Source organism: Alexandromys fortis, unplaced genomic scaffold (assembly GCF_014885135.2).
Source record: "Alexandromys fortis isolate MF-2015 unplaced genomic scaffold, M_Fortis_MF-2015_v1.1 scaffold_11, whole genome shotgun sequence".
In the NCBI taxonomy this organism is placed as follows: domain Eukaryota; kingdom Metazoa; phylum Chordata; class Mammalia; order Rodentia; family Cricetidae; genus Alexandromys; species Alexandromys fortis.
The window spans coordinates 20,153,148-20,181,042 of NW_026067912.1; the positions used below are offsets into that span (position 1 = coordinate 20,153,148).

General features: G+C 36.6%; 1 protein-coding gene across 2 annotated transcripts in view; it reads right to left on the reverse strand.

The window, feature by feature from the left end:
- Positions 1-7,741: 7,741 nt before the first annotated feature.
- Positions 7,742-27,895, reverse strand: part of Tll1 (tolloid like 1) — a 178,868-nt gene continuing 158,714 nt past the window's right edge. For both annotated transcript variants that reach the window (XM_050138702.1, XM_050138703.1), the window contains 5 exons: positions 24,897-25,022; positions 21,868-21,995; positions 15,129-15,342; positions 10,894-11,144; positions 7,742-9,781 (listed from right to left, as the gene is read on the reverse strand). In XM_050138702.1, coding sequence (XP_049994659.1) covers positions 9,647-9,781; positions 10,894-11,144; positions 15,129-15,342; positions 21,868-21,995; positions 24,897-25,022 — 854 coding nt within the window. In that variant the 3' untranslated portion in view covers positions 7,742-9,646. The remainder of the gene's footprint in view (positions 9,782-10,893; positions 11,145-15,128; positions 15,343-21,867; positions 21,996-24,896; positions 25,023-27,895) is intronic.

The following is a 27,895-nucleotide window of genomic DNA, read 5'->3' on the forward strand; positions in this document are numbered from 1 at the left end:
GGGAGAAAGGAGGTAGAGTCAGGAAAAAGCCATATGCCACTGCTGGAGACAGATGTGCTGAAACATTGCTGGTAGGCCACGACCTAGTCATGATGCACAGACTAATGGAGATTGGTTAAATTATGATGTGAAAGTTAGCCAATAAGAAGCTAGAGCTAATAGGCCAAGCAGTGATTTAAATAATATAGTTTCTGTGTGATTGTTTCAGGTCTGAGCTGCCAGGCAGCCAGGAAACAAACAAGCGGCCTCTACTCACAACAAAATGGCACCCAATGTGGTTAAGTAAAATCTACTTAAAACCTGAGAGAGTATGGGAAGGAGTTTTAGGCAAAAAAAAAAAAAAAAAAAAAAANAAAAACAGAACAGAGTTAAGCATGGCTTAATACCACAGGTCCTTTAGGGGAGATTTTCCAGATTAAGCAGTGGCAAATAAAAAAAGGCTGCACAGTTTCAACCTCTGGCTCGTTCAAAAGGCACACCATTTAAATGGGGTTTGTGAGCAATGTACTACAACTTGCTTAGTGGCAACATAGATCTACTATGTGCATGAAAATGGGATTGTAAGCATGACTTGTGCTAAACAGACTTCTGCCCCATCATGCTGGACTGGGCAAGGCAAGCAGGCAGTACCATATTTCCCCTAGCAATGGCATTGCTTAAGTTTATAAGGAGGGCTTAGCATTTTAAGAAACACTTCTGATCCAGATTTGCAATAAAGACAGATTCAGACAGATATAGACCTCTAAATAGGTCTCAGTGTTGGATAAATGTATGAAGGCTTGGATGAGAAAAGAAAAAGAGGATTGGGAGTTATAAAAAGAAGTAAATGTTTTTGTTTTTGTTTTTAAATAAACCAAGTCTTTAAAGAGACAGAGTACAGACAGTCATAGATTAAAAGAGCAAAGATAATAAAATAAATGTTAAAAAGTAATAGAGTAAAAATAAATAATAAGCCACATAAATTCAAAGAATACACAGAGACGCTGGATTATGTATATTATTGTGTTTTCTTTAAATTTTTTGACGTGAAGTAGCTAAGCATAGAGAGACATTTCATTGTATGGGCTGATAAGCTAAAACAATGTAAATTCTAAAGGTATCATGATTTCCAAATTTGGGCCTAAGGATATGTGCTTTGGAAAAGAGGTTGTGCTTTTGTTTCTACAGAAGATGAGAATCTGTGGATTTCTTCTAGACCATGTGGTTTGATGGACCAAGATGCCATGAAAGGTCACAATAAATATCCCCCAAAATTACTTCACCCAACAAAAAGCAAGAAGCAGTTTGGAGGGAACTATACTCATATTCCCAAATATTGTTTATAAATGTTTGTTTATATTTAAAGGGGGTGTGCTATAAAGATTTGCATGGATATAGATCTTGATTTATTCATATAAATTTAAGGTCAGTTTTGTTATATTGTATACATATATATGTATATACATACCTGCTCATGATTAAGGTATTGTGTTTGTATAGCTCATTTAAAAATGCATTGTATAATTAAAATTATAGGTTAATAGATAATCATCTATAAAGTCAAGTTTGTAGTCATGTTAGTTAGATTTTCTAGATGTACAAACATGTATTTTTGATGGATAGGCATTCTTCAAGCCTTTCAAAGACTACAGAATATGTCATTTAAATGTTTTAAGAACTCAGGACTGTTCATGAAGAGACACATCTGCTTCCAGCAGCACCAATTACTTCAAGAGGAAGATTGGCTTTGAAAAGGTTCCTTATTGAGTTTGCTAGCTATTTGCTCAAGAAGCTGCTTTTGCCTGGACTGCTTGATAATATGCTGCATGAACTGGAAATCCAGGACCCACAGAGAAATGACTGCTGAACTTGCCAAAAAGGTGAGACAATTCTTCAGTGTTCCTGCTTCATCAAAGAGTCTGCCAGACATTCTGCAGGACACAGAAGGAAGTGACTAACAAACTACCATTATATGTAGAACTATCTTTGAAATTTCCTGCTTCATGGAAAAGTTTGATGAATACAATGAGTCTATGGGCTGAAGATTGGATGCCCCAGTGGTACAGAAGAACTTTGGGTGACTATCCAAGCAGTGAGATGTCTCTGTCAATTCTAGAGTTTTGGAAATTGTTTACAATGCACTTCCTGTTTCCCTAGGTAATATCATATTCTCAAGTCTTTGATGGAGTTGAAGAATAGATAGTAATAATATAGCTTTCCTTAGTTATGATAAAAGTAAAGTAGATATAAATATTGTAACTGTGATTCTTGTTTGATACCTCTTTTGTTATATGTAATTTTACTATGTTATAGTTAAAACCTTCCATTTTCATTTAAGCAGAAAGGGGGAGGTGATGTGGGACTCCCCTCTGTATGCTATAAATATCATCAATGAAGAAAGAAACTTCCTTGGCCTGCTGATAGGGCAGAACTTAGGTAGATGGGGAAAACTAAACTGAATGCTAGGAGAAGGAAGGCATAGTCAAGGAGAAGCCATGCTGAAGACAGAAGCCGCTGATGGAGACAGAAGTGTTGAAACTTTGTTGGTAGGCCATGACCTCATGGTGATACACAGATTAATTGAGATGGGTTAAATTAAGATGTAAGAGTTAGCCAATAAGAAGATAGAGTGAATAGGCCAAGCATTGATTTAAATAATATAGTTTCGTTGTTGTTATTTTGGGTCTGAGCTGCCAGGCAGTGGGGAAATAAACTAGCGGCCTCTTCTCACAACACTGTCCTGACCCCTGAGAGGGTGCATGCACTCCCTTGTTTAGGAATCCATCAAAGCATTTTTTAAGTAGCAGGCCCCAACATTTCAAGTAGAAAAACCTAAGATCATGTGTTAACTTTGGTTCCAACTGTTGTGATAAAAACCATGACCCAAAGCAACTCAGGGAGGAAAAGGGCTTATTGTCACTTATAGTTGTGGTAAAAAGAAGTCAGGGAAAGAACTCAAAGCAGTAACTGAAGCAGAGCTCAGAAAAAATAGGGCTTACTGGTTTGGTTCCTCCAATTTGCTCAGTTTGCTTTCCTGCACAACACAAGACCACCTATCCAAAGACGGCATTGTTTACTGTGGGCTGCATCGTTCCACATCAACCTACCTCAAGAAAATGCCTCCCATGGGCTTGACCACAAGCCAAGTTAATATGGATATTATCTTAGTCAAGGTTCCTCCTTCTCAGATAACTCCAGCTTATGTGAAGTTGATCATAAAACAAACAAAACAGGAGGAAGTAAATGTACCTTCCAGCTGGGCATTTTAGTTTTGAAAATTTTATGCCATACTCATGTTTTTTGTAAGTGTGATTAATATTTAATTCTGTACTAAAAATTTTAAAAGTGAAATGTCACAAAATGATTTGCATAATATACACATATATTCTTACATAACATATATATATATCAGTTTTCTATTCTCTTCTGAGTATTGATTTTGTTACTTTCTGTGGAAACAAAATTAGCCCTTTGCTGTGTGAAGAGTTTCATCAATGCAGAGCCCTGAAGGGTACTTTTAGAGAAAGACGTTTCCCGTTCTGGTGTGTCTGGGGTTCCTGCAGGCTTCACTGCCTCAAAAAACCCAGGAAAGCAGTTATTTGGCTTCATCAATCCCAGGCAAGAGTACAGGGGCGTTGCTGCACTGAGGTGTGGCACTGTCAATCAGTAAGCAAGAATACCCTCACGTTCTAGCAGCTGTCCAGTGCAGATTCATTTTTGTTTGCTGTGGAGGAATTCGCCTGGTGTCACACTGTTTGTTCATCTCTGCAAAGTACTTTGCAGTATTTAAATTGCCTAGATTTTACCATGAGGGATGCCCTGCAATTGAAAAGCTTCGGTTTGACACATTAAGTGATATTTGATTATGATCATGGGTTTCTGGTGTTTCAGTATGGATCCTAATGAATGGTGCTGGCATTACATAGTACTTGATTTATTTCTGAGACTGGGTGTTTCTATGTAGCCCTGGCTGCTATTCACAGTGTCCTGAATTATGGACCTCAATGTATGCATTACAGGAACAACAGCCAGTACACCATTACTTTTGATTTATATTTACAAATGTAACCTATTATCCAACTTGAGAATAAACAATTTAGATGATTGAAAGTACAATAACTGAAATGAAAATAACTATTTTTATAAAACAACTAAATTTGTTTAAATTCTTTGTTGTAAAATCAAAGCTAAACAAAGAATATATATGTTAATGCTGTTCTCAAAATAAAGACTATGTCAATTTGGAAATGTCACCAAAATGATACTAGGGAACATACATATGTATTTTTTTTTACAATTTTTCACATTGGGGGCTTACTTTTTAACAAAACAAATGCATGTCTCTCTAATTAAAATTTAAATTTCCTCAGAGGAGAAATTGTGACTTATTTTACCTTAAGGGGAAGCAGTCTGTTTAATACTTGGCACAGTAGCAAGTATTAGGCAAATATTTGCTGACTGAATAAATAAATAGAAAATATATGAGCAAACAAATACATGATGCATATATATGTCTTTTTTCTGGAGAAAACAAGGCTTATTATAAATGATTATTTAATCTCAGGAAATAAAAACAGCTAATAAATAAACAATGCAAAAGCATATTTGGTATATTTATTAGAACCCTAAAAAAAATTTGCCTGAAAGGTACTTAATGTTTAGCATAGGTCTCTAAGAAATATGTATTCATTCATTTGTGGAGATATTTTTAAAGATAAGAGATATATTATGTATGATTCTTTCACTTCACTTGTTTCAAAAGCAATCATCCTCCTTAGATAAAATTGAAGAAAATTCCTCGAATAAACCCCTTAGGCCCCTAGATTCATTTCATTAGTGCTGGCTTGTGATTTTGTTAGGAACAAATTCTAACATAAAAATACTATGAAGGAATATATGTTCACTTCTCATTTTATTGAAAATGTTATTTAATTTTCTAAAATTGCTAAGCCAAAACAATTGTAGTAATGCTTTGGGCAGATCCACTTTTAGGTTAATTATGAAACTAATGACTAAGAGAATCACCTGTTAGTGCTATTCAATCGCATCACTATCATTGGCTTTCCAAATCTATTTATAAAATACACTGAATTGAGGAAAGTTTGTTTACACTAGTGGATGGCAGTATAGAATGATTTGTCGTCATTTTTACTTGAGTGTAGACTGAAATTTTGGAATGTTAAAACAAATGAATCTCCTGGCTCTATGGATATTACAGGCAGACAGAAGAAAGTGAGGTTAGACTGGAAAAAATCACGACTTATATTTGTATAAAAATGACACATAACCCAAATAATTCCATCACTAACTTCAACCTAGTACCACAAGGCCCACTGTGAGGACTACATAGCCACATCATTCTTTTGGGATATTGGTATCTTTCAGGCTTTTTTTTTTTTTTAGGTTCAATTTATTTTAAATTCAAGCATATTTCCACAAGTGTTTTAAAGTTACAGGTCAGTATTTATTCTGTTGTTTTTATTTCTTCTTGAATTATTTAAGGAGGAGAAATTATATTTAGTAAATTATACTCAGGGCCCTGAGATTGCTTTAAATTTCCTGCACTAGCCCCTAAACCAGGATATCATGACTGGGACATAATATTCATGGTTTCAGGATCAGTACACTGGAGGATAATGAAAAGGTTGAAGTTAGGCAGTGAAAACAGTTGACGGAAGTTAACACTTGGAAACTATAGTATTTCACATTGCATTAGAGCTGGACTTTCTATTACTATTTCTTATGCTAATGACAATGTTTCTAAATTATATATTAATGATAATCAAAGACCAAAGGTTAATAATATCTTTGGGTACCATTTACTCTGCCTTGAAACATTAGAAAGCCCCAATACTACATTAGCAGAGCTCTTGTCTTTGTGATAAATTTATATTATATATTTGTTCTGATAGAATAGAAGGTATTACAACAATTTAATTTGTAAATATTTAGGAGGAAATAAATTTTCCTGTTTTCCTTTTTCCATGCTCTTTCAAAATCAAAATCAAAGGTTTTTAAAAATTCAAGTTATCATTATTAAAGCTTCCAATTCTTTTCATAATTGCTTTGGGTATAAGCTAATTTAATGTAATACATAGATGTAGTTCTAATAAATAAAAAAACTTAGATCTCCTAAAATAAATTTCAACATCTTGAAAAATTATTAGATACTACTGAGGTTTCTATATAACAGAAAAACTGGCATTTGAAGCTTACCCTAAAATATCCTACAATTAAAACAACCACTAAAACAGAACAAGTTCTTATTCTAAGAACAAAAGTGCACAAAATTTGAATTTAACACCATGCTACATAAAAAAAAAAAATAGTACAGGATAGCACAAAGTCAACCAGAAGAGATATGGGAACGGACTTTCTGGTTCCCCTCTATTTATTGCTTTAAACATTTTATAAATGTTTATTTGCATGTGTGCATGCATGCATTGTGAGCATGCATATTTGTGGATGTTTGAGTGCACATATGGGTAAACCCATGCTGAAGGGTATGCATGGAGGTTAGAAAACAACTTCAGGTCTCACTTCTCTCTTTCCATGTAGTCCTCAGAAGCCAACTTACATCCTCAGCTTTGGGTCCAGCAAAGCTTCCTGCTGACTGATCTGATCAGCCCTCATTTATTTCTCTTAAAATGTTTTTGTACAACTAGTTGAAGTCAGTATTGGGTTTCTCTTCATAATAAATATAATAAAATAATCTTTAAAAAGGTAGTTTTCTGCTGTGTCTGTACAGAAAATCATAAGGTATTCAGAAACTTTGCAAATATAAAGCACAACAAACATATTGTAGAGGTATAAAATAATTTACAAAATTAATTTAATAAAATGCTAGAACAATAATACTTAGGAGCAAAACAACAATGATGGTGTCACTAGTTTCATTTAACAACACATTTAAGGCAAATACTGACTTAAATTAAAAATAATCTGTTACTGTCTAATTTTCGAAACAAGATCACAATAAAGTTAATATCTATGTCAATGATCTAAACCATTACATCAGACTTTCTACAATGTCCTAGCTGTCTCAAGCTTAGTTCATTGTGGCTTATTGGGTATCAATTGGAGTTTCTGGGCTATTCCTTAAAATAGCTATATCTTCCCCACAATGACACATAAATAATTTAATATAGTAATTTTAATAAAAATCTCACTAACACCAAGCTACAGTGTCATTTTAACTTTTAGTAGAATTTTGTTGCATAAGGACATCTTTGTGCAGTTGACATTCTAGTCTCCATGCCGTTGCCGAAAGGAAAACGTCACCACCAACCACAAACTATCTAATTCGCACCTGAAATTTGTTTTGTGGGGAAATGCTTCATAATTTAAAAATCCTACTGTTCATGTGTAACGGGATCAAATCTTGTTGTAGAGTCAGCACAGACTTCTGATAGCACACAGACTGAGTTTCTACATCTACCTTCATCTATTATCCTGGGAAGCAACCTATCATTAGCTCTCATTTTCTGCACCTCATGGTCTATTTCAGCGGTCACTAACGAGTAGCAGGCATGGAGTTTAGGAGCTGGTTCATGCCTACACAAGGCCCTGAGCAGTGCAAAACACTTTCAGGTGAGTGTCTTTTTCTCTCCTCTTCCACATTGTGGGCATATCTCAGCTAGATGAGGATGAGTGATAAAATATGGAAGGAGTTATCAGAGCAAATCATCTCCACTGAGTGGCTCATCCACATTCCAGGCAACACATATATATTCTGAAGGCAACATTCAATGAGATCCAAACGTTGGTTCAAAAACTGTATTTACATATTACAAGTCATAAGTAGAAAAAGATTGCTCAAGGGAAAATTGAGAAAAGAAATAAAGTGTTATATCTAGATGCAGAGTTTAATTTTGTAAAAATAACAAAATATTACCCCTTTTATTTCCCGGACAATGAGAGTTTGTGGACAATTGAGAAAAAAATGCTCCTTTGCACAGCAACATAAAAAAAATTCAAAATAGATCATCTAAGGGAAGGAACCTTTCTTTGAGGGGACTGACGGTGATTAGAACTCTCCATTAGATGTCTATGACACTTTATAGGGTGCTACTTCAAACATGGTTCTAGCACAGCTTGGCACACAGAATTAAACTTCTCAACCACCCATAGCGCTTCACCTTCTAACAGACATACTCACTCAAAGTCTCACATATACATACATTAATATAAAAAACACACAGGGCAATAAAGCAAAACATTTATCCTAAAATTACATTTTCTACAACAAAGCAGGTTAGGATGTACATACGCAAATGTATCTATATGAATCCAATGTCATTGTTATGGAAATGAATTTTTTTTGGAGTTGGTGATTAACGTATGCTCTGATGGCCAACATTTCAAGAGGTGTGCCTTTACGCAGATTTGATGGATTATGAGCACGAATTCTAAGGCATTGGAAGTAGTTGTTCCACAGGACAAACTTTGTTCTCGCCATGATACACTCTTGATATATTTAAAAAGTCTGTAATTTTCTTTTCCAGCCGCATACAGGGAGGCATTCAGAGTATACAGGCATTTGGCTCAAAGGTCAGAAACATGTTGTTGCTGTTTTAATGTTTATGGAATAGCACCATAGGAAACATTTCAGAAACAAATCGTTTTCCACCCAATATTGTATTTTTTAAACTGAATCTCAAGAAGAGAACAAAAAGGGAGAGCGATTTCTTGTCTCTCAAACTCTGCTTCCACTTCATCTGATCATTTTTAAATACAGTAATAACAACAATAACAATAACCATAACAATAATACATCAACACACAAACAATAAGAGAAAGATCATAGCAGCAGCAGTAGTAACTGGAGTAATATCCATACAGGCAGTCATTTGGAAGATGGCTGCACACACCTCGTAGGAGTTTTCCTTAAAGGTTCATAAGACATGTTGGGTTTCTTGGGTTTGGTATGACTATTCAGTACTTCCCCAACGAGAAATGAATTTACTAGTGAACTGGATGTGATTCAGTAATGAATATGATATCAAGAGATTAACTGCATTACAAACACTACAGACTTCCCATGACATGGATTCAACAAAGTGGTCACAAAATCATTCTTATGAAGAGGTTAAGCTGGCCCACATTTGAAAATAATGAAGATGAAATATTCCAGTTTCCAAACACAAACACACACACACACACACACACACACACACACACACACCTACATTTAAAGGACAAGCCACCTTCCAAAGACCGCTATTCCACATCACCTTACATGGATTTGGTTTACACTGGGACTGACCAACAATGTCTAAGCAAACCTGCTAATACCCAAAAAGTAGGTTTCCAAGTTACGATCTGTTTGATAATTGTATGTCCTCAGATCTTGAAAAAGTAGTCAAGAAACCACTCCAGAGAATCATAGCCCCTGAAGTAAACTGTCCAAAGTGTGAGGCATATATTTCAAGCTGTTAATCTTCCTTGAAGCATGTGATAGCCTTCCACAACCTTTATTAATCACCAGGCATGACTTGCAAACCTCCTGGTTTTCTGGAAAGTTCGCTTTCATTCCAGAGATAACTCTAGTCTTGCGGTTCTCTTTTGTTCAAACTCATTATATAAAACATTTGTACTAATAGTGTCAATTTTAAAAATGTCTTCTTTTTTTATACTCATTCCTTTCTGTTCTGAGAGAGGGTCCGCATTAGTTCTCAACATGCATAGTCTCTGGGTACCTTATACTTTTGTATCTTATATTAAATCCTTTCTTGTTGATGGTGTCGTCTGTGTGAAAATGAATTAATACTGCACCTCCAATTGAGTAGATTTCTTCTGGTGGCTGAAAAGAAAGCAAATGAAACAGAAACTAATGAATCATAGACTAAGAAATTATTTCATCCATGTTATGCACATGTTTTAATAATTCAGTCCATGCAAGAACCTAGGAAAGAAGTGATGCTAAATTTCTTTTCACATGACATTTAGGAAAAAAATGCAATACTGAAATCTCATAAAGGATATTTTAGTTCACTTCTAAACTCCAGAATTTCCACTAAAACCTGGTCTATTTAAAAAGAACCTTTAATTCATGTTCCTTTGAATTATATTGTAAACAACAGAGATTACAAAACAGTAAAGAGATATTTATTTTTAAGTGCTTATTGTGAACTGAGCCAATTGTAGAATCTAAATATTTCCTTTCTCCCTCTTTTAATGATCAAATTAATTCTAAAGAATATTTTTGTTTCAAGTGTTTCTTGGGTACAACTTTGATATTATTATTATTATTTAATTCATAAATAGGTGTTGACACCCAGAAAGTTGTCTCTATTGTCATTTCATGCAAAATACACATTCAGAAGAGCTTTGATTTGAGTGCAGTGAGTCCCAGGGAAATAAGGAAAACCATAAGTGTTTCTCATTCCATTGTCTCATGTGACCTCCCCACTGTCTGTCTCTGAACTTCATCTGTGCGTGCAGAAGAGTGGAGCAGCATTCGGCATGGCTGGACCAGCATGAATAGCTGACCCTGGTGCTCTGACCAGAGGGATTTCTAAAGAAGAGAATGACATCTGAAGCAATATGACTTTTCTTTCCTTTCTCTTATGATTTAATTTAGGAAAAAACAACATTGACAAGGCTGTGTATTAAGATATGTTGTTTTTAGATTATTAAGCATTTGAATATTTATTGCACAATGAAAAGTTAGAATATGGAAAGGGACAAAAAACTAGAACAACTAAGTTCATCTACTCTTGTGAACTATAATGTAAACTTAATAGAAATGGAGAAACAGGAAGAAAGAAGAGTCATGTTTATTTTTGTCAAGACGTTGATAATAATACAACATGAATAATTATTTCAAGAATGTTTCCGATTTGTAAATATTATATGCACAAGCCACTAATTTATGAGAAATTGACTACGGAAATCTGTAGGTGATGAACTTACCCCAGATCCACAGAATCTACCAAGACCCACAGCTTTTGAATTGGGACCATCAAAGATTTCAACATAGTCATAGCCACAGTCAGCTTCTTCTTCTACTTCAAACATCTGGAAGGACAGCTCAAGTCGAGAGCCTCGTTCTGAAACTAACAACCATTCACAGTCAACTTGTCCTGGGTAGTTATTATCACCAAACTGAGCATGGGAATACAAGTCTCTGGGTTTGCGCTCTGCCTTCAATCGACCACCACACTCTGTTCAAAAAAAGAAAAAGGAAATGAATAAGCTTGGTGAACTTCCATGTGGGGTGTAACCAACCTCTGACTCCTCTTTCCAGATGCAGCATTTGGGATGTGATTGTCACCCATGGAAAATGCATCAAGGAAATTGAGCTGTGATAGCAAAGTCTTTTATCTTGTCTAATTTAAAGAAAGAGGTGATCCAGAAGCTGTTTAGAAGTTCATTGTGGTCAGGGCCCCTAATTTGTTATAACAGATATTAAATAGAAGCATCAGGAGACCCAAATGCCTGCCAACAAATGTACCTGTAAACATAGTGATACAGAATGAGATGCAATAATGTTGGGGGAAGGTAAGTTTGCCAACCCCTGAGAGTTTTCCCAGCATCTGTGACCACCCTCAGCGCTAAGAAAACTAAGTAAAACACCATGTGAAAAATATATCTGGTTTAGGGCTATAAATGATTCAGTAGTTAAGAGTACTGACTGCTGTTCTAGATAATCTGGATTCAATTTCAAGCACCCACAAGGTAGCTCACAATCTTCTGTAACTCTAGTTTTAGGGCATCTGATACCCTATTCTACCCTGAACAGGCAGCAGACATGCATGTGGTACACATACATGTATACAGGCCAAACAGTTTAGATAGATAGATAGATAGATAGATAGATAGATAGATAGATAGATAGATAGATAGATAGATAGAGATTAAGAATAAATGATAATAAAAGAATTTTAAAAATATAGCTGATTTCAAAGTATAATTACGTGAACCAGTGGGCTGAAGTTTCTGATTTAATAAATACCTATTATCAAAGTTCTATGTAACTGATAGGTTGACATGGTTTCCAAGCTTTAAAACCTGTCAGCACTTTAACTACAATGACTCTATGGGTCAGGAAGAACTGGATTCCGGGTGGCAGAGACATGGAGGGTGTTTATGTGGAAGGCCTGCTTCAGAGGCACTCCTCTGTCAGTCTCAGACTGGAAGGAGAGTTAAGAGTAAAATTTTAAGACAAAATGTGAAAAGACACTTGAAGGCTTATGAACCTAAACATAACAAAGTTGTCAATTCCTGTTTTACTACACCTGATACAATGTGAGGTTTGAGAACCATCTAGAGTGCTAAAGGGGGGGCAGTTATTCTTGTTCACCAGGTTTAGTCATTTCTTGGTGCTCATAAATCTGTTTATACTAATAAATACAAAAACAATGGTTTAATCTTTAAACCCATAGAGGAAGCAGTGTCTACCAGGTAAGAGTTTTAAAATAACATTGGATATTATGTACACCAGTGGTATGAAATTTGTAAGCTCAGGGAGAAATTCATCATCATAAAATAAGATATATCATGATGGCGATTTATTGCTTTTTACTTTTTCTCGTTATTCAAACTCAAGTCAACCTAATATTTGACAATTTCCCGTTGTTTGGAGCAAATGCCAAAATACACGTTGGTAGAAAGCTATGGAACTGAACTTAAAAGATAGGATGCTGCACAAGGAGATGAGTACCGCAGTGGACCAGGAGGCTAGGTTATCGGAGGGGCTATTGTGCACAGCACAGACGAAATCCAGCCAGAAAGCTCCAAGATCGCTCATTATTTGAAAGTCTAAGTTTATAAGTAACAGGAAAGGCGAATATGAACCCATAGCAGGAGTATTGATCAGAATAAATGAGCAGAAGTGGGGAACCAAGGATTCTATTGATAATTGCCACCAATTTCTGTGTTGCTTCAGTTGGCATTTCACGTTTAGCTCCAGATTTCTCTTGTTTGGAGTGGCTTGAAACCATTTTCACTCTAACGTTTGAATGAGGTTAGTCACGGGGATATTTGAGTAGATGTGAACTGAAAAGAGGGAATAAAATAGGCCTTCCATTTATGTAATTAAAACCCAGTATTCAATCTTTATCTACTGCTTCAAGTAGTGATGACAGTTTGCATTCATTTCTGTCTCAATTCTGGAGATTTAAATTGATAAAATCCTCTAAAGAGGAATGTATTAGCTTTGGAGATGGTCAAAATGGGAGTAAACTCATGGCTAGACAATGTGTTACAAACTTCTGTAGTTAATCAATCATCCACAAATCCAGTTTCGTCTGCACAATGAAGACAATACTGTTGACCTAAGGTAGCTTGAGATATCTGATGTATATTAAATATTTGATAAGAAATAGAGTACACGGGTAAAAGTCACAAATTATACTAGGGGTTTTACAACTGTCAATAACCTCAAGATACACAACACATACACACACATGCACACACACACATATGTGTGTGTGTGTGTGCATGTGTGTATGCATTTAAAACCACTGACTCATCAGGAAAATTCTAACGAGGTAATGGAACATCAATTTTTCCACACCTTGAATACCTGGCAAGTTAACAGGAATATATGTAAAATAACAAATGTATAGAAAATTAATAGGCAATGTCTATAGACTGTTTTCCTAAAGCCATAGTATTAATAACTGTGTGAGGAATAATTAAATAGTATTATTAAGAGTCAAATAGTTAATAGTGTATAGCATACCTCTATCTTAAAATTCCTTTTCTCACAGACTAAAGAGTAAATCGATTATGCAGTAAAATAAAAAACTTCGTGAAAAATATTGTAAAATGAAGAAGCTAAGGCACATATATTGGTAAAGGAAAATTAAATGAAACCAAAGCAATTACTAAGAGAACATGACAAATTCTGCTTTAAAATTATTTCGGGAATGAACGTGCATTACTCTTACATTGCACTATAGTCTCAAACCTTCAGTTCTCAGAATGGCCACAAGGTGCCAGTATAAGCTCAATGACTTTACAAATAACTATGATTAACTTTTTTCACAAACTCTGAAAGGAAAAAGGTAACATTACTTAGATTATGTTATGGAACACATTTAGATTGACCACAGAGTATGAATAATTTCATATTATTTATTTTAACTTTACATATTTACACTTGTCTAAAGTAAACTTTTCCTTAAACAGCAAAAACTAAGGATTAGGGAAAAGAATCATATTGCACACCAAATAACAAGTTAGAGGGAAATGACAATCTGTTAAAAAAATAAATTCAAAAGTCCTTAACAAGACATTTGCTAAGGCAAAATCTAGCTAAAAAACAGCTTCATGAATGAAATAATATTTTTAATATCAAGATTCAGCTTCCTATCTTTTAAAGGTGACATGCCAGTGAAGCTTCTAAAATCAGTCACAAAATTAATTACACAGGAATTTAGAGGTGTTTCTACTTCCTCATTTTATACTGTTAATAAATCAAACTGAAGTTTAGTATAATAATTTTATTATTGCTTGTTGATTTACATTTCTTCTATGAATCTTCAACTCCTGCAAAGGTATCAACATAGGTATTGAATAGTTTTCCAAATATTCCATATAACACATTTCTATAGGATTTTTTTTTACCAGTTGTGACATTTTACTTTTAATTAGCAACCTGAGACAAAATAGAATCACCTGGAAGGACGTCTCCGCGAGGGATTGCCTAGGTCAAGTTGACCTCTTGGTTTGTCTGTTAAAGGATATTGGACAAGCCAATCCACTGTGGTTACACCATTTTCTAGATAGGGGATCCTGGCCTGACTAACTCTAGAGAGGAGGCTGTGCATGAATAAGTAGGCATGCTTTTCGTCTCTCTGTTCTCAAGTGGGAATGTAGCTAGCTGCTTTGAGTTCCTGCCTTGACTTCTCAGTAATGAGAAGTATGCGGAATTGCGGGTCAAAGTTCTCTTTCCCCAAAGTCACTTTTTATGTCAAAGTCACAGCAACAGAAATGAAGCTAGAAGGCCAGCTACACTTATGACTTCATGTAATTCTATTCATGTACATGCCCATACCCAACACAAAAGAGTAATAGAAGAGAGAAAAATAGTGGAGTGTTGTGTGTGTGTGTGTGTTAAAAAATTTGTTTACAGGCAAATTTAAAAATTAAATTTAAATAAGTGTTTCCTAAGAAGAAAAGCACAAAGGTAAATGGCTGACCTGTCGAATGAGTGGCTTGAAATCCTTTTCTTTGAACAGAGGCATCAGAAATAAACCGAAGAAACATTTGATTCCCAGTAGCTGTGAGGGGATCTGGTATCTTGCTGCCACATAGCCGACCGAGGATTGGCGACTTCTCCGTGTCTCCATCAAAAACTTCCAAGTGATCATACGCACATTCTTGATGCTGCTCAACTTCAAACTCACTGAAGGCCTGTTTAGGAAGAAGGAAACTTTTCACTAGCAACGCATCATTCCGAAACTTCTCTAGAGAACGAATCACCTGTCAATAAAACCTGTCCATGGCAAACATGGGGATTAATCCAGAAAGTACATCATTAAAAATGGACGTCACATGGTATCTGACCCCAGTACAAGCATAAGGGTAAACACGAGATGTCCGTGTAACTGTTATGCTGCACAGAGCTCAGGTATCCTACAAATGCTGTATGTCACAGATTTTGCCCCAGAGACACAAAATTGGTCTGTGGTGGAGATACTGGAAGAAATGACTCAACAGACGGTCTTTATGTCATTCACTATGGGCATGCTAATTCCTTCAGCCCCTCCTCTCATATGACCATGAGCTGTGCAGTGTTTGTCCGATGAATCCCTTGAATCTTGAACTCCTATCATGAATTTCTCTGTCACACGTCACATAATACAGCCCATCCATCATGGACTCACCCCTGTAACTATGGACCAAAATAACCTTTCTCATTTTGAGCTCGTCAAGATACAGAAGGCTGACTCACATGATATGAAATGACTAAGCAGGCTAGCAGCCTATTCAACTATTTTTAATTTTACGGATTTATAAAATAAACTTGCAAACAAATGAAAACATCATAGTCCAAAAATAACCAGACTAGCCATTCAGAAAGGAAGCTGTGGAGCTTCACAATAAATCTTATATTTTTAGTATTGGAGCTTTTTAATTCACTTATCCACCACCAAAACCAGAAACTAAGGCAGAATTAGAACTAGAAAAGCCATTAGTTTTACATCCTCTTTCATAACCTGTGACCCTTGCCTGCATTTAGTCCTGAATCACTTCATATTTTCCCCTTTTCTTCGTGTTATACTTGGCCCCCATATATACTTGCTTACATATATTATTGGTTAGATTCTACATATGAGAAAGGGTGTGTGTTTTTTTTTTTTTTCTTTCTGAGATTGTGCGACATAGTTTAAATATTCCACACTACACTAGATTCCATTTTCTGACTTTGGAATAGAAAACAAGATAGAAGCAATTATACTAAGTAGGAAGTGTGCTGTGGGGCAACCCTTCCATATGCTTTGAATATATGGTGCTCTCACTTGTTGACAATAAAAACTGAATTGACGGATAACCAGGCATAGTACAGCTAGGGGAGAAACAAACAGAGATAAAGAGAAGAGAAGGGCTTAGTCAAGGATCTGTCAGCCAGTTGCCAGAGGAACAAGATGTATTGGAGCATAGGTAAAGCCAGAAGATGCATGGCAAAACATAGACTAATTAAATATGGGTAAATTTAAAGGTAAGAGCTAGTTAGTAATAAGCCTGAGCTGTTCTGCTAAGCATTCTGTAATTAATATTAAGCCTCTGAATGATTATTTAAAAGTGTCTATGGGATGGTACAGGACAGAGAAACCTCCATTTACAGAAACAAGAGGAAGAAATAGAGATATTAAAAAGATCAATAAGAGAAAGAGAGAAAGAGAAGAGAAGAGAAGAGAAGAGAAGAGAAGAGAAGAGAAGAGAAGAGAAGAGAAGAGAAGAGAAGAGAAGGAGGACACTCTCTCTACAAGTTATCCCATTGCACCCTGTTGAAAGATTAATACAAATATGGATGAAATTGTTTATTATGATCACTATGAGTTGAGAGCAGTGTTCACTTCATGCAACCAAAAGCTACAAAAAAAAAATACAAAAAAAATTAAGATCAACTACAATGCAAGAATCTCACTGTAAATCGGTACTGTGTAGAGAAGATCAGTGCATAAGTCAGTAGTGGAAATTATTTATCCTAGAGTGCAGGACGTAAAGCAGTCAGTCAGCAAGCGAGGACGTGCTATGAAGTGAATTTAGCATTTTCCAGGGCTGGAGTACAATAAAGTAGACCCAGTGCTTGGGAGGCAGAAGTGGCTCAGTTGGTGTCTAGATGCTTGATTGCACCTGCCAATTCTTTCATTAGCCACCTTCTCATGTTTACAGACAATCTCACCCTGAAAGTTCTTGTCACTGCAGCTATCAAGCTTTCTGATTTCATGCTTCTCATGAGAGAGTATTCAATCAGTCTGTTACAACTGGGCACGAATCCACGTTCTTAGTATCAGTGCAGAACTGGTAAGAAACCACTAAAAGAAAAAATGGCTCAACTCTAGCCAGATTCTTTATTAACCGGGAAACTAAATTTACCTCTGAATTACAAGAACGATGTTACTGTAAGAGAATAAATTGGTATTTAGGGAAATTTGTGTCTGAAAACCATTCCCACCAGGTTGGATTGGTTACTTTTGTGTTCTCTTGACATAGACTGACCTGGTTTGGGATAAAGGACTCCTAATTGAGAAACCATCAATTAAGAAACCATGAGACTTGACTGTAAGCAAGCTTGTAGGACATTTTCTTGATTTCAGACTGTGAACTCAGAGATCAGCCTGCCTTTGCCTCCTGAGTGCTGGAATTAAAGGTGTGTTTCCCAACCACCCGGCTCAACTTATTTTTTATGATAATGTCCATAATGCACAATAAAGAATTTGGATTCTTTGATAAATGATGCTAAAATGACCAGATATATGTATAGAAATAAAAAACAAGCCCTTATCTCATTTTACACACACACACACACACACACACACACACACACGCACTGAATCAAAACAAACAAAATTGATTCAATGGATTAATCTAGAACTAAAATATAGTTCTTGAACAAAATATAGTAGTAAAATTCTGTAGTAAGTCACATTTTCTCTGGAATTAACCCAGTTTGGCCATTTATAGGAAGGGCATTTTTTGAAAGTTCACCTTTCTGGGATTGACTAAATTTTTAACTAGTTGTAAAGATGAGGCATTTAGGAAGATGATGCATGTAAAATGTAGTTAAAAGAGTAAAGCTCTACTGGCATTGAGCAGACATCCTTGGAAGACAGTGAAGAGAATCCAGTTTCTCCTAACTTATAGAAGAAGTAATATGAGTTGAGCTGATGGCTCACGGAAAAGAACCTATGGCATGGGTTGATGACTTGAGTGCCAATAATCAGAATGCACTTAAAAGCCAGATGAAGTAGTGCACACATTAGCTTCCTGGGAATATGGGAGGCAGAAGCAGGATGCTCTCCTACACCTTGCTTTCCAGTTAGCTCAGCATACACAGCAGCTAAAACAGCCTGTCTTAAAGAAAACAGAAAGACAAGGGCTGATACCCAAAGTTGGTGCTCTAATCTTCACATGTGGACTGTGTAAAACATTCACAAATGCACCTCTAAACATGAACAAGCACACACACACAATAACATATCAAGTTTATTACATATATACATATGCACATGTACGCACACACATACACCAATAACAACAACAAAACTGTGAAAATACATCCAAAAGATAGGCATTTAAAGGACAAGAAGAGAGGTCAACCAAAAAACTACATAGCAAGCCCAATCATACAGCCAATTTGACCTTAGACTTTAAGTATTCATAACTATGGAGAACTTACATAATTTTTTGATATATAAATTTTGATATATAATATTTTGATATCCAGTCTATGATATTTTATTATGGAAATCCAACAGACTAACAGAGATGTAAACTATAACCATGAGTTAAATATTAATACTATACACAATAGTAAAACAAATAATGCTTAACAATTTTTTCAATAAATACAAAAGAAATGAAGAAGCAATCATTAAAAGTTAAGCTAATTCGATGGCAGTCATTCACACTATACTCTTAGGTCAGTGTCTTGCTCAGCCACTGTCAGAGATGCTTCTCTTTTTGTAGATGGGAAAAAATACAGAGATCCACAGCTAGAGACTGTGCAGAGATTGAGAGAACTTTGTAGAACTCTCAGTCCTCAATAACATGTCTTCATGAAAAAATCTTCCCCACTCAGGGCTCAGAGAATACTGAGAAAGAGGGGCCAGAAAGATTGCAAAAGCAAGAAGGGATGGAGGACACCAAGGAAACAAGGCCTTCTAAACAGGATCAATGCCCCTGTGAACAGACACTACAGCAGCATACACAGGGTCTGTGACACATGGGTCCCAGCCCTAGGAGGGAGTGTGGACACATTCCCCCATCCCTAACCCAGAAGCTATCTCCAGTTAACAACTGTTCACAAAGGAAAATTGAGTTTTCTCCAAGTGGAGTCTCACTGGGTATATAAAATTCTCTTAAGGGCATGACCCATGCCCAGCCCAGTAGTGATTGTCAACACCGAACTGAATTAAGTGGCATTTTTAGAGGTTCTGTGTCCCATAATACTTTGTCAATGTATTTTTAAACTTTACATGTCTGTTGCAAGGACATTATGATTTCTGGTTCTGGGTTTTTATGGGATTTCATGTCTGTGAATGTGTGTCTCTACTCCCGTATGTGTTTCTAGTGATTTTTCTTTGGCTCCATTTCTTCTGCTTGTTTTGCCATATTCTACTTCATTTTTTGATTTATCATATTTTATTTTATTATTATTTTTAGATGCCTGTTTGTTTTCCACCGAGAAAGGGGAAGAAGGACAGGATTTGGATTAGAAGGGAAGTGGGGAAGATCTGGGAGGAGGGGGAGAGGAAAAACCATAATCAGAATATATTGTAAAATATATATATATTCAGGAAAGGAAAAATATTAATCAAGCCAAAATGCAACTGACAAAAATTAAAAGCATCTAAGAGCTGTGGAGTAATATAAATTATATCATTTCAATCCCAGATAAAGGGACATGGCATTACAAAAGAGTTAAGTGAAGAAATATTTGAATTGAATGGCAGATGCCACCATACAGATGAAGAAAATTCAAAGAAGTTTATGGGAAAGTGTGGATCACAAAATAAGACTATTAAATGCATGCAAGTAAACTTAAGTACATTATTTTCAAATTCTTTATTTAAATGAGAACATTTTGAAGCTGACTACAAAAAAAGAACTACTCTGTATAAAAAAATAAAGACAAAATCTTCAATGAAATAGTAAGAAACTTCAAACTCTATAAAAAGCAATGGAAACAATATTGAAAAGGTACAGAAAGGAAATACAGTTGACTTAGAACTCTATGTTCAACAAATATTTTTCAAAAGTGAAGCTATGTGTATTCTGTGCATTGCATAAAACAAGTCAGCTCAAAGAGAAAGGTTACACAATCAGAAATAAAATTTTAAAAGAAATTTGATTTCTGCACATGAATGCAATCAGAAATAAACCATATTCCCAACACCACTATCTGCGTAGCTCTCTAACAAGCACCAAGGGGTTCAAAGAAGCGTTCTGTCAATCAGCACCTTGGACAGGAGCATGACAGTAAGTGCAGGGCAGGCAGTGCATGCCATCCTGGCATCTCGAGCACCTAACACCCTTTCTCGGAGTGACTGGGGAGTGATGGTTTTGGAAGGTCTGTCACAAACATGGTACGTGGAAAGAACTCCGTGACAGGACGATGACTCTTTTGTCACCATCTCTGATGTCATCATAGTACCACGCTCCCATAATGTCACTTTATAGATAAAATAGAAAAAAAACTAACTGGAAGAGTCTACAGAGGTCAGTGCTAAAATACACCTTTGGGATGGATTGGTCTTGTGGACTATTTCATATCAGTAATATCTTTCTCAAGTATTTCTGCTCTTTAATGTACCGTCTCCTAGATCAGGTGATCTAAGCCTTGCAAGCTACCTCTATATATGAGTGTGTAAAAAAGTAATTACACTGCCATATTCTTCATTTCTTTGGTTTCTTGGAGTTTATAATACATGGAATCTATGCTCTATTAAACAATACTATCATTTGATGACCAGGCAAGACTCAAAGAAAATCAGCGAGAAGAGTAACTTATAGTCATTATTTGAATTAGTCATACAGAGTAATAGTTGAAACAATAATAAGTATAATATAAAGATCTATAAATTTTCATGCTAAGAGCCATAGCTTGTGTAAATTAATATCCCACAAATGACAATGCAAAACTCTTTTTTGTTTTCGAGACAGGGTTTCTCTGTAGCTTTGGAGCCTGTCCTGGAACTACCTCTTGTATACCAGGCAGGCTTCGAACTCAGAGTTCGCCTGCCTCTGCTGCCTGAGTACTGGGATTAAAGGCATGCGCCATGATCTCCAGGCTTGATTTTATTTTTTAAAGTGTGTTTTTTTTCAATGCGGCAAATAGAATCTATACACTCAGAAGACAACACTATGCTGTTTTAGGTGAAAGATTAGTCTATTGTTTTCAGATGAATTTCTATTGTTTTTATTCCTTCATTTATTCTCCCATTTGTACATATAATTACCAGTAACATTAGGATGCAGATCTTAAAGTTTATGGCAACTTTAATAACACCTTTTAAAGAGGCCTTTGGAGAACATGGCTTTCACCTTGATCTGAAAAATCAAGCATTTATTTTCTGTAAGTAGAAAGGAAAGCATGAAAAATTGATTTAATTCAGTTAAATAAAACATTCTTCCTCCTTCTGTGTTGGCTAGACAGAAAAGACATGGACAATCAGTTGAATAAAAGGATAAGAGGAAGGGGTCACTTACTAATTTGATGCGGTGGCCAGGAATGGCGCTGATCTCCCAGGTGCACTCTTTCCGGCTCGGGTACTTGTCTGGCCAGTTGGGACTTGTGATGAGGCCACTTGGGCTGTGGATCTTCTGTTCACACTCAGCTGTGCCAATAACAGCAGTATCAGTTGGTGTTGGAATCCAGGGCAGAGTTAGGTCAGAAAACAAGCAACCTATTTGCTCCCCCTGCCTTGCTGAATGTCTTCCCTGCATTGCTAGCAAATATCACACCAATCATTGCTACCATTTTCATCTGCTTTGGGAAATCTGTTGCTGAACATAATCAGGCCGTGTTTGCAGTCTGAATCACTGGAATTATATGTTTGCCACAAACCCCACAAGTGCCTTGAGGAAAGCGAGCTTCTATTCTAAATGATTGGATCAGACATTTCAGGCTTGGGTAACATAGGTTGCAAATCAACCAGGTCTACACTGGGTCTGAGCAAAATATTTCACCACAAAGAAAAGCCAATGGGTTGCATCATTACACAACATCACTTATAGATAACGAGCATTACTAAACCGTTCTGGGACTCATGCATTTGTATCTTCTCTCTCCTATACTTAAATGTATACTTGAATGCCTATGTTACCATCATTTGGTGGAATGAAGCACTAAGGTAAAAAAAAAAAAAAAAAAAAAGGCAAATTGCTGCTAACCCTGAAGGGAACTCCCAGCAAATCACCATGGTATAACATTATGTTTCTCACAACTGGTGTCACTATAGAGCAGATCATTTGATATTGGGGAGATTCTTTCTTACATAGATAAGATGCTTGTGTCACTGCAGCGCTGCCCTGGAGTTAATCCCCCAAACTAAACTAAGATAATTCCTGTTGCTGTCATGACAGTTTCCACCTTTCCTAAAAGACCTCCCAGGACGTTCTATATTCTCACAGGAAAATTTGATTTTCAACTGGGGAATGCAGGAGAGAGAGGGAAGCAGGGAAGGAGGGAGGGAGGGAGGGACGGAGGGAGGGATGGAGGGAGGGAGGAAGAGATAGAAAGAGAGAGAGAGAGAGAGAGAGAGAGAGAGAGAGAGAGAGCTGGGAATCTAGGATCTATCCCTTGGTGCATTAGCTAGCATGTTGGAGGCCATTTTCTATGTTGGGAAGCCATCCTCAGCCTTAACAAATGCAGTGGGGAGGGGTTTGATCCTCCGTCAACTGACCATGGGATTCTTACCCTTTGGGGAGGAGTATATGGGGCTGGGCTGGGGAGGAGATCAGGAGGGACTAGAGGAGAGGTGGGAGGGAGAACTGTGGTTGGAATATAAAATGAAATTTTAAAAAATATTCTAAAATCATTTTTAAAAAAAGAAGAACAAGTGTTATGAAGCTGTAAATGCAGCTTTCAAACCTTAGTGGTAGAGTACATACCTAGCATGCCCAAGGCCTATGGCAGCAAACCTCAATGGTAGGGAATATACCTAGCATGCCCAAGGCCTATCTCAGCAAACCTCAATGGTAGAGAATATACTTAGCATGCCCAAGGCTATCTCTGCAAACCTCAATGTTAGAGAACCTAGCATGCCCAAGGCTATCTCTGCAAATCTCAGTGGTAGAGTACACACCTACCATGCCCAAGGCCTATCTCAGCAAACCTCAATTGTAGGGAATACACCTAGCATGCCCAAGGCCTATCTCAGCAAACCTCAATTGGTAGAGAACATAACTAGCATGCCCAAGGCCTATCTCTGCAAAAAGATAAAATTCTGGACTGAGTCCTCACTTCTATTGCCTATGTTTGGGCCTTGCCCTATGAAGCATGCCATCTGCAGGATCTACACCCACCCATGGCAAAGTTAGATTCTCCCTGCCAAGCAGTGAAATGTGCACACCATACAACACAAGTAGAGGGAAATTCAGCCTCCTTCCTGGCGATACAAATAAGCTACAGTAGGGAATATCTGGACATCATTCTGTCTAATAGGAAGTTTTCTCTAAAATCAGTTCCAGAAAGCTACTGTCAGGAACACATCCGAGCATGAATTCTACACATAATCTGTAAAAGCTGCTTTCCTTTGAACTACTTTCCATGTCTGCAAAATCATTGGCCCTTTTGTCCCAGTCTTTGAATTAGTAGCATACCCCACCAAGTTATAAACATCCTGTGTGTAATGCAGAGAGCAAAAATTCTTGCTTGCATCTAATTCTGTACAATGTCATTATCTTAATGAAAAAGAAGAGGAAAAATCCTGGATATCATCTGAATTCCATCTGAAAGGAAGGTCCATATGGACATTATGGATGACTCTAAAATGTATACAAACACCTACTCACAAGACTGTTATTATAAACAGATTTTTCCAACCTACATGTACTAATGATGACAGTTATAAAATTTGTCTTAATAATTTTCTTTTTAAGGGAAAGCTGGCCTCCAATCTAAGTAGGCAATCCCCCAGCAAAGTCCCTAAGAAGAAAGAAGAACTACATAACTAGTTTTTGTTCTTACTTTTAAAAATCACTTCACAAAATCTTAGGGACAGAGATAGTCTAGTAAGTTATTGTCATATTAGTATGCTTTCCCCCAACCTCTTGGTTATGGCTCCAAATGGCAGAGAATCTACCATCTGTGTCTGATAGCTCTGATACTTAAAGGAGCATTGCTCATGTAGAGAATGTATGACATATTCAGGGAGGTATAGCACACCAAATGTAAACCATATTGGACAGGTTTATATGTGGACAGGGTAATGGAGCCTCTCTACAAAGACGCAGAACCATGTGGAGAAATGTTGTCTAACGGATGACACTGTAGCAACTTCTCTGCTATACAAAGTAAACCTAATGTCATCTGTGTGTGAAGTGCAGAACTTTTGTTTCACCTAATGAGGTGTCCAATAGCATCCCATGAATATCTACACACAGCCCATAAATGGCTAGGTTTTTGAGCTTTGGATAGTCAGCAGCAGCAACATGTGATTAAGCGAGTGGAAGCCAGGCTTTGCTCAACACGCGTGAGAGATGAGATATTGTCAAGCAATTACATCTTTCCATACCTTCCTTGCAATCATGTTTGTTCTCGTGCAGCACAAATCCATTCCTGCACTGACACATGTAGCTCCCCATCGTGTTGACACACTCGTGCTGACAGCCGCCGTTATCCTTGGAGCATTCATCCTTATCTAACAGAGAAAGAAGACCCAGGTTAGGGAGCAGTTTTTAAACAAAACCAGGTGAGAACAGATCCGGCTAGTTGTGGTGGACTCTGACAGAAGACAAAATGAACTGCACATCTCGTGGTTTCCAACATAAGACAAATTCAAACTTAGGGTGCCTTCGTTTAACTTATTTCTTGTTTAGCTTGAGGACTTGCGCTATGAGCTGGGCTTCTGAAAGTACTGGTGTAGGGCATGGACTGCGTGTTGAGAGAGTTGTGTTGGAGCATTTGGCGAAATTCTATGCTAGAGCAGAAATTTCTGGTGGGAGAAAGATGGACCTTTTCCGGATGATCTTTAGCATCCATTACCAGTTTTTCAGAGACAGGTGTGGAATTGTGAGCAGTCTGAACAAAGACAAGAGGTATAGGAGGACAATAATACAGCTATGACCGAAGCTGAACAAGCTTCCAAGACAGGTATAGAGTCACTCCTAAAAATCGTTTAATAACTATGGTGGCTTTTTTTCATTAATATACTTACAATTAATTAGTTTGAATATTTCATAACATTCAAAGACACAAAAAGGTATCCTTGGTCCATTCTAAACATGGGATTAAATTTATGTATTTTAAACAGAGTGGTCTGGTAGATCTGCTTATTAATAAGTCATCCCCTAAAGGGGCTTTTGGTGTGTGAGAAGGAAAACAGAGGTTAGAGTAGAAAGGAATAGACACTTTATAAATAGTCGGCACAGTCACTACAGGGAATGCAGCTAAAGGGAATTAGAGGGCAGCCAGCACGTTGAGAGCCACAGCTACCACAGGGTGCCACCAAGCTGTCATTCCAAGCCCAACATAGCAATTTTAATCAAACTAGAAGGCGGTGCCTGATGTACATCGCCCAGATGTTCCTTCCACACGTGAGAATAAGAAAGGCACAATACACTTCCATCTCAGTCAGGCAGAATCCAAAGTCTAAACTCAATGCTGCTATTTCCAGCAAGAACTGGTGAGCTTATGGTAATACATACAAGATTCAATCTGATCAGTATTTTCCCTGAAGAAGTGGCTGAGGGGAAACATATTCATTCGTAATCTGAAAGCACCTTTAAAACACTTCACTTAATATTCATACATGCATATAATATTTGGTCAAATCCCCTCTTTTCCCTCCCCTCTCGTTTCTCTTATATCTCATTACTACCTTCATTTCCAACTTCCTATACTTTCTTTTTTTTTTTTTTTTTTTTTTTTTTTTTTTTTTTTTTTTTTTTTTTTTTTTTTTTTTTTTTTTTTTGCTGCCCACTGAATCCACTTAATACTGCCAGTATGTGCTTGAGTGCAGTGGCATCCACTGGAGTAGGGGCAGCCCACCAAAGGCCACATCTTTGAGGAAAAGCTGACTCTCTCTCTCTAGCAGACATCAGTTGCCAACAGCTTCCACAGTGGGTGGGAGTTTGGGATCACCTCCCTTCTCTGTGCTGGGATTTTGCCTGATGAGTTTATATAAGTCTTGCGCATGCTGTCAAGGCTGCTGTGAGCTTAGATGTACAACTGCCCTGTTGTGTGCAGAAACAGTTTTGCTATAGTTCTCCACTGCTTCCGACTCTGACATGTCCACTCCTTCATCTGGATGGAGTGGGTTATAAGGCTTAGCTGTCCCACAGAAATTGAGAAAGGAGTAAAGGACCATTTTGAATGCAATTAGCCAAGGAAGCAGAGTTAGAATGCAGGTGATTTAAAGGGGAAATGAGGAATAGTGGAGCAAGAAAGGTTAAGTGGGGTGTGAGACGGGAAGGCAGGGGAGAGGATGAGGAGAGATAAGAGACACTAAAGACCCTTGAAAACACAGAAAATGCTACTGCAGAAGCTTTCTATAATACGTGCATACACACCTATAAAAGGAGTTTGAATGCAATTACCCTACAATGAGAAACAATGACTTTTCTAGACAGGCATAGATTTGTCAGACAGAAAATCCATTAACTTAAATTTTTTTCTGACTAATTTCTTATAATTGCCTAGAATCGATACATGAAAATGTGTTAATTTCTCTAATATAGCAGTAGCAGATACAATGCATGTTAATTTATCTGGTAAATTTCCTTTTTAAAACATATCTGTTATTCTTCTCCTTCAATATAAAACACACATTTAAAAGTAGAAAGAGCTAAAATATCTGTACTACATTATCAGATACATCAGAAATCATAGTATGCACACACTACTCCACTGCATACCCTACAATTTGAGTGTATTTGTTTATCTTTATTCCTGATGGACCACCTTTTTCCAAGAGAACTAAACTTTTAAACAGTTTTTTTCCTTCTGAATAAGATAGAATAACTAATAAAATTTATTTTTACTGATAAATATTAAGTGTTCTAGTAACTGTTATTGTAAAGCATTTAAAATGACTGCATATATTATATTCTTGATTAGGGTTTCTCTCTCAGTAACAACTTCTGAGTTTTAAGAATAAAAATTTTAAACTAAACCTTGATAAAAAAAAAAAACAACTATCAATATGTATATTAGAGGAGCATGTATATTGGGTAGCTTGTAATGAGATAATTCAAAATTAATCCATTTATTTTCATCTTATACGACTGTTCAGCTAATTAAAATCTGTATAAGTAGTAAAATTCTTTCACTTTCAAAGAAGACAGACCATGATGCAATGCTTTACAGATCTAGAAATGTTTGGAGTAACAGAGAAGTATGCGATGCAAGAGTTTGTCGTCTGACAGTTTCTTTGTATTTAATTCAGAGAAACGTTCCTTAGGGGGAATTGCACAACATCAGAATCACCATATTTGTACCACAACACAGTCATCTGGGCACTTATTTTTTTTTATATTTAATTTTTTTTAATATAATTTTTTTATTGAAAAAAAA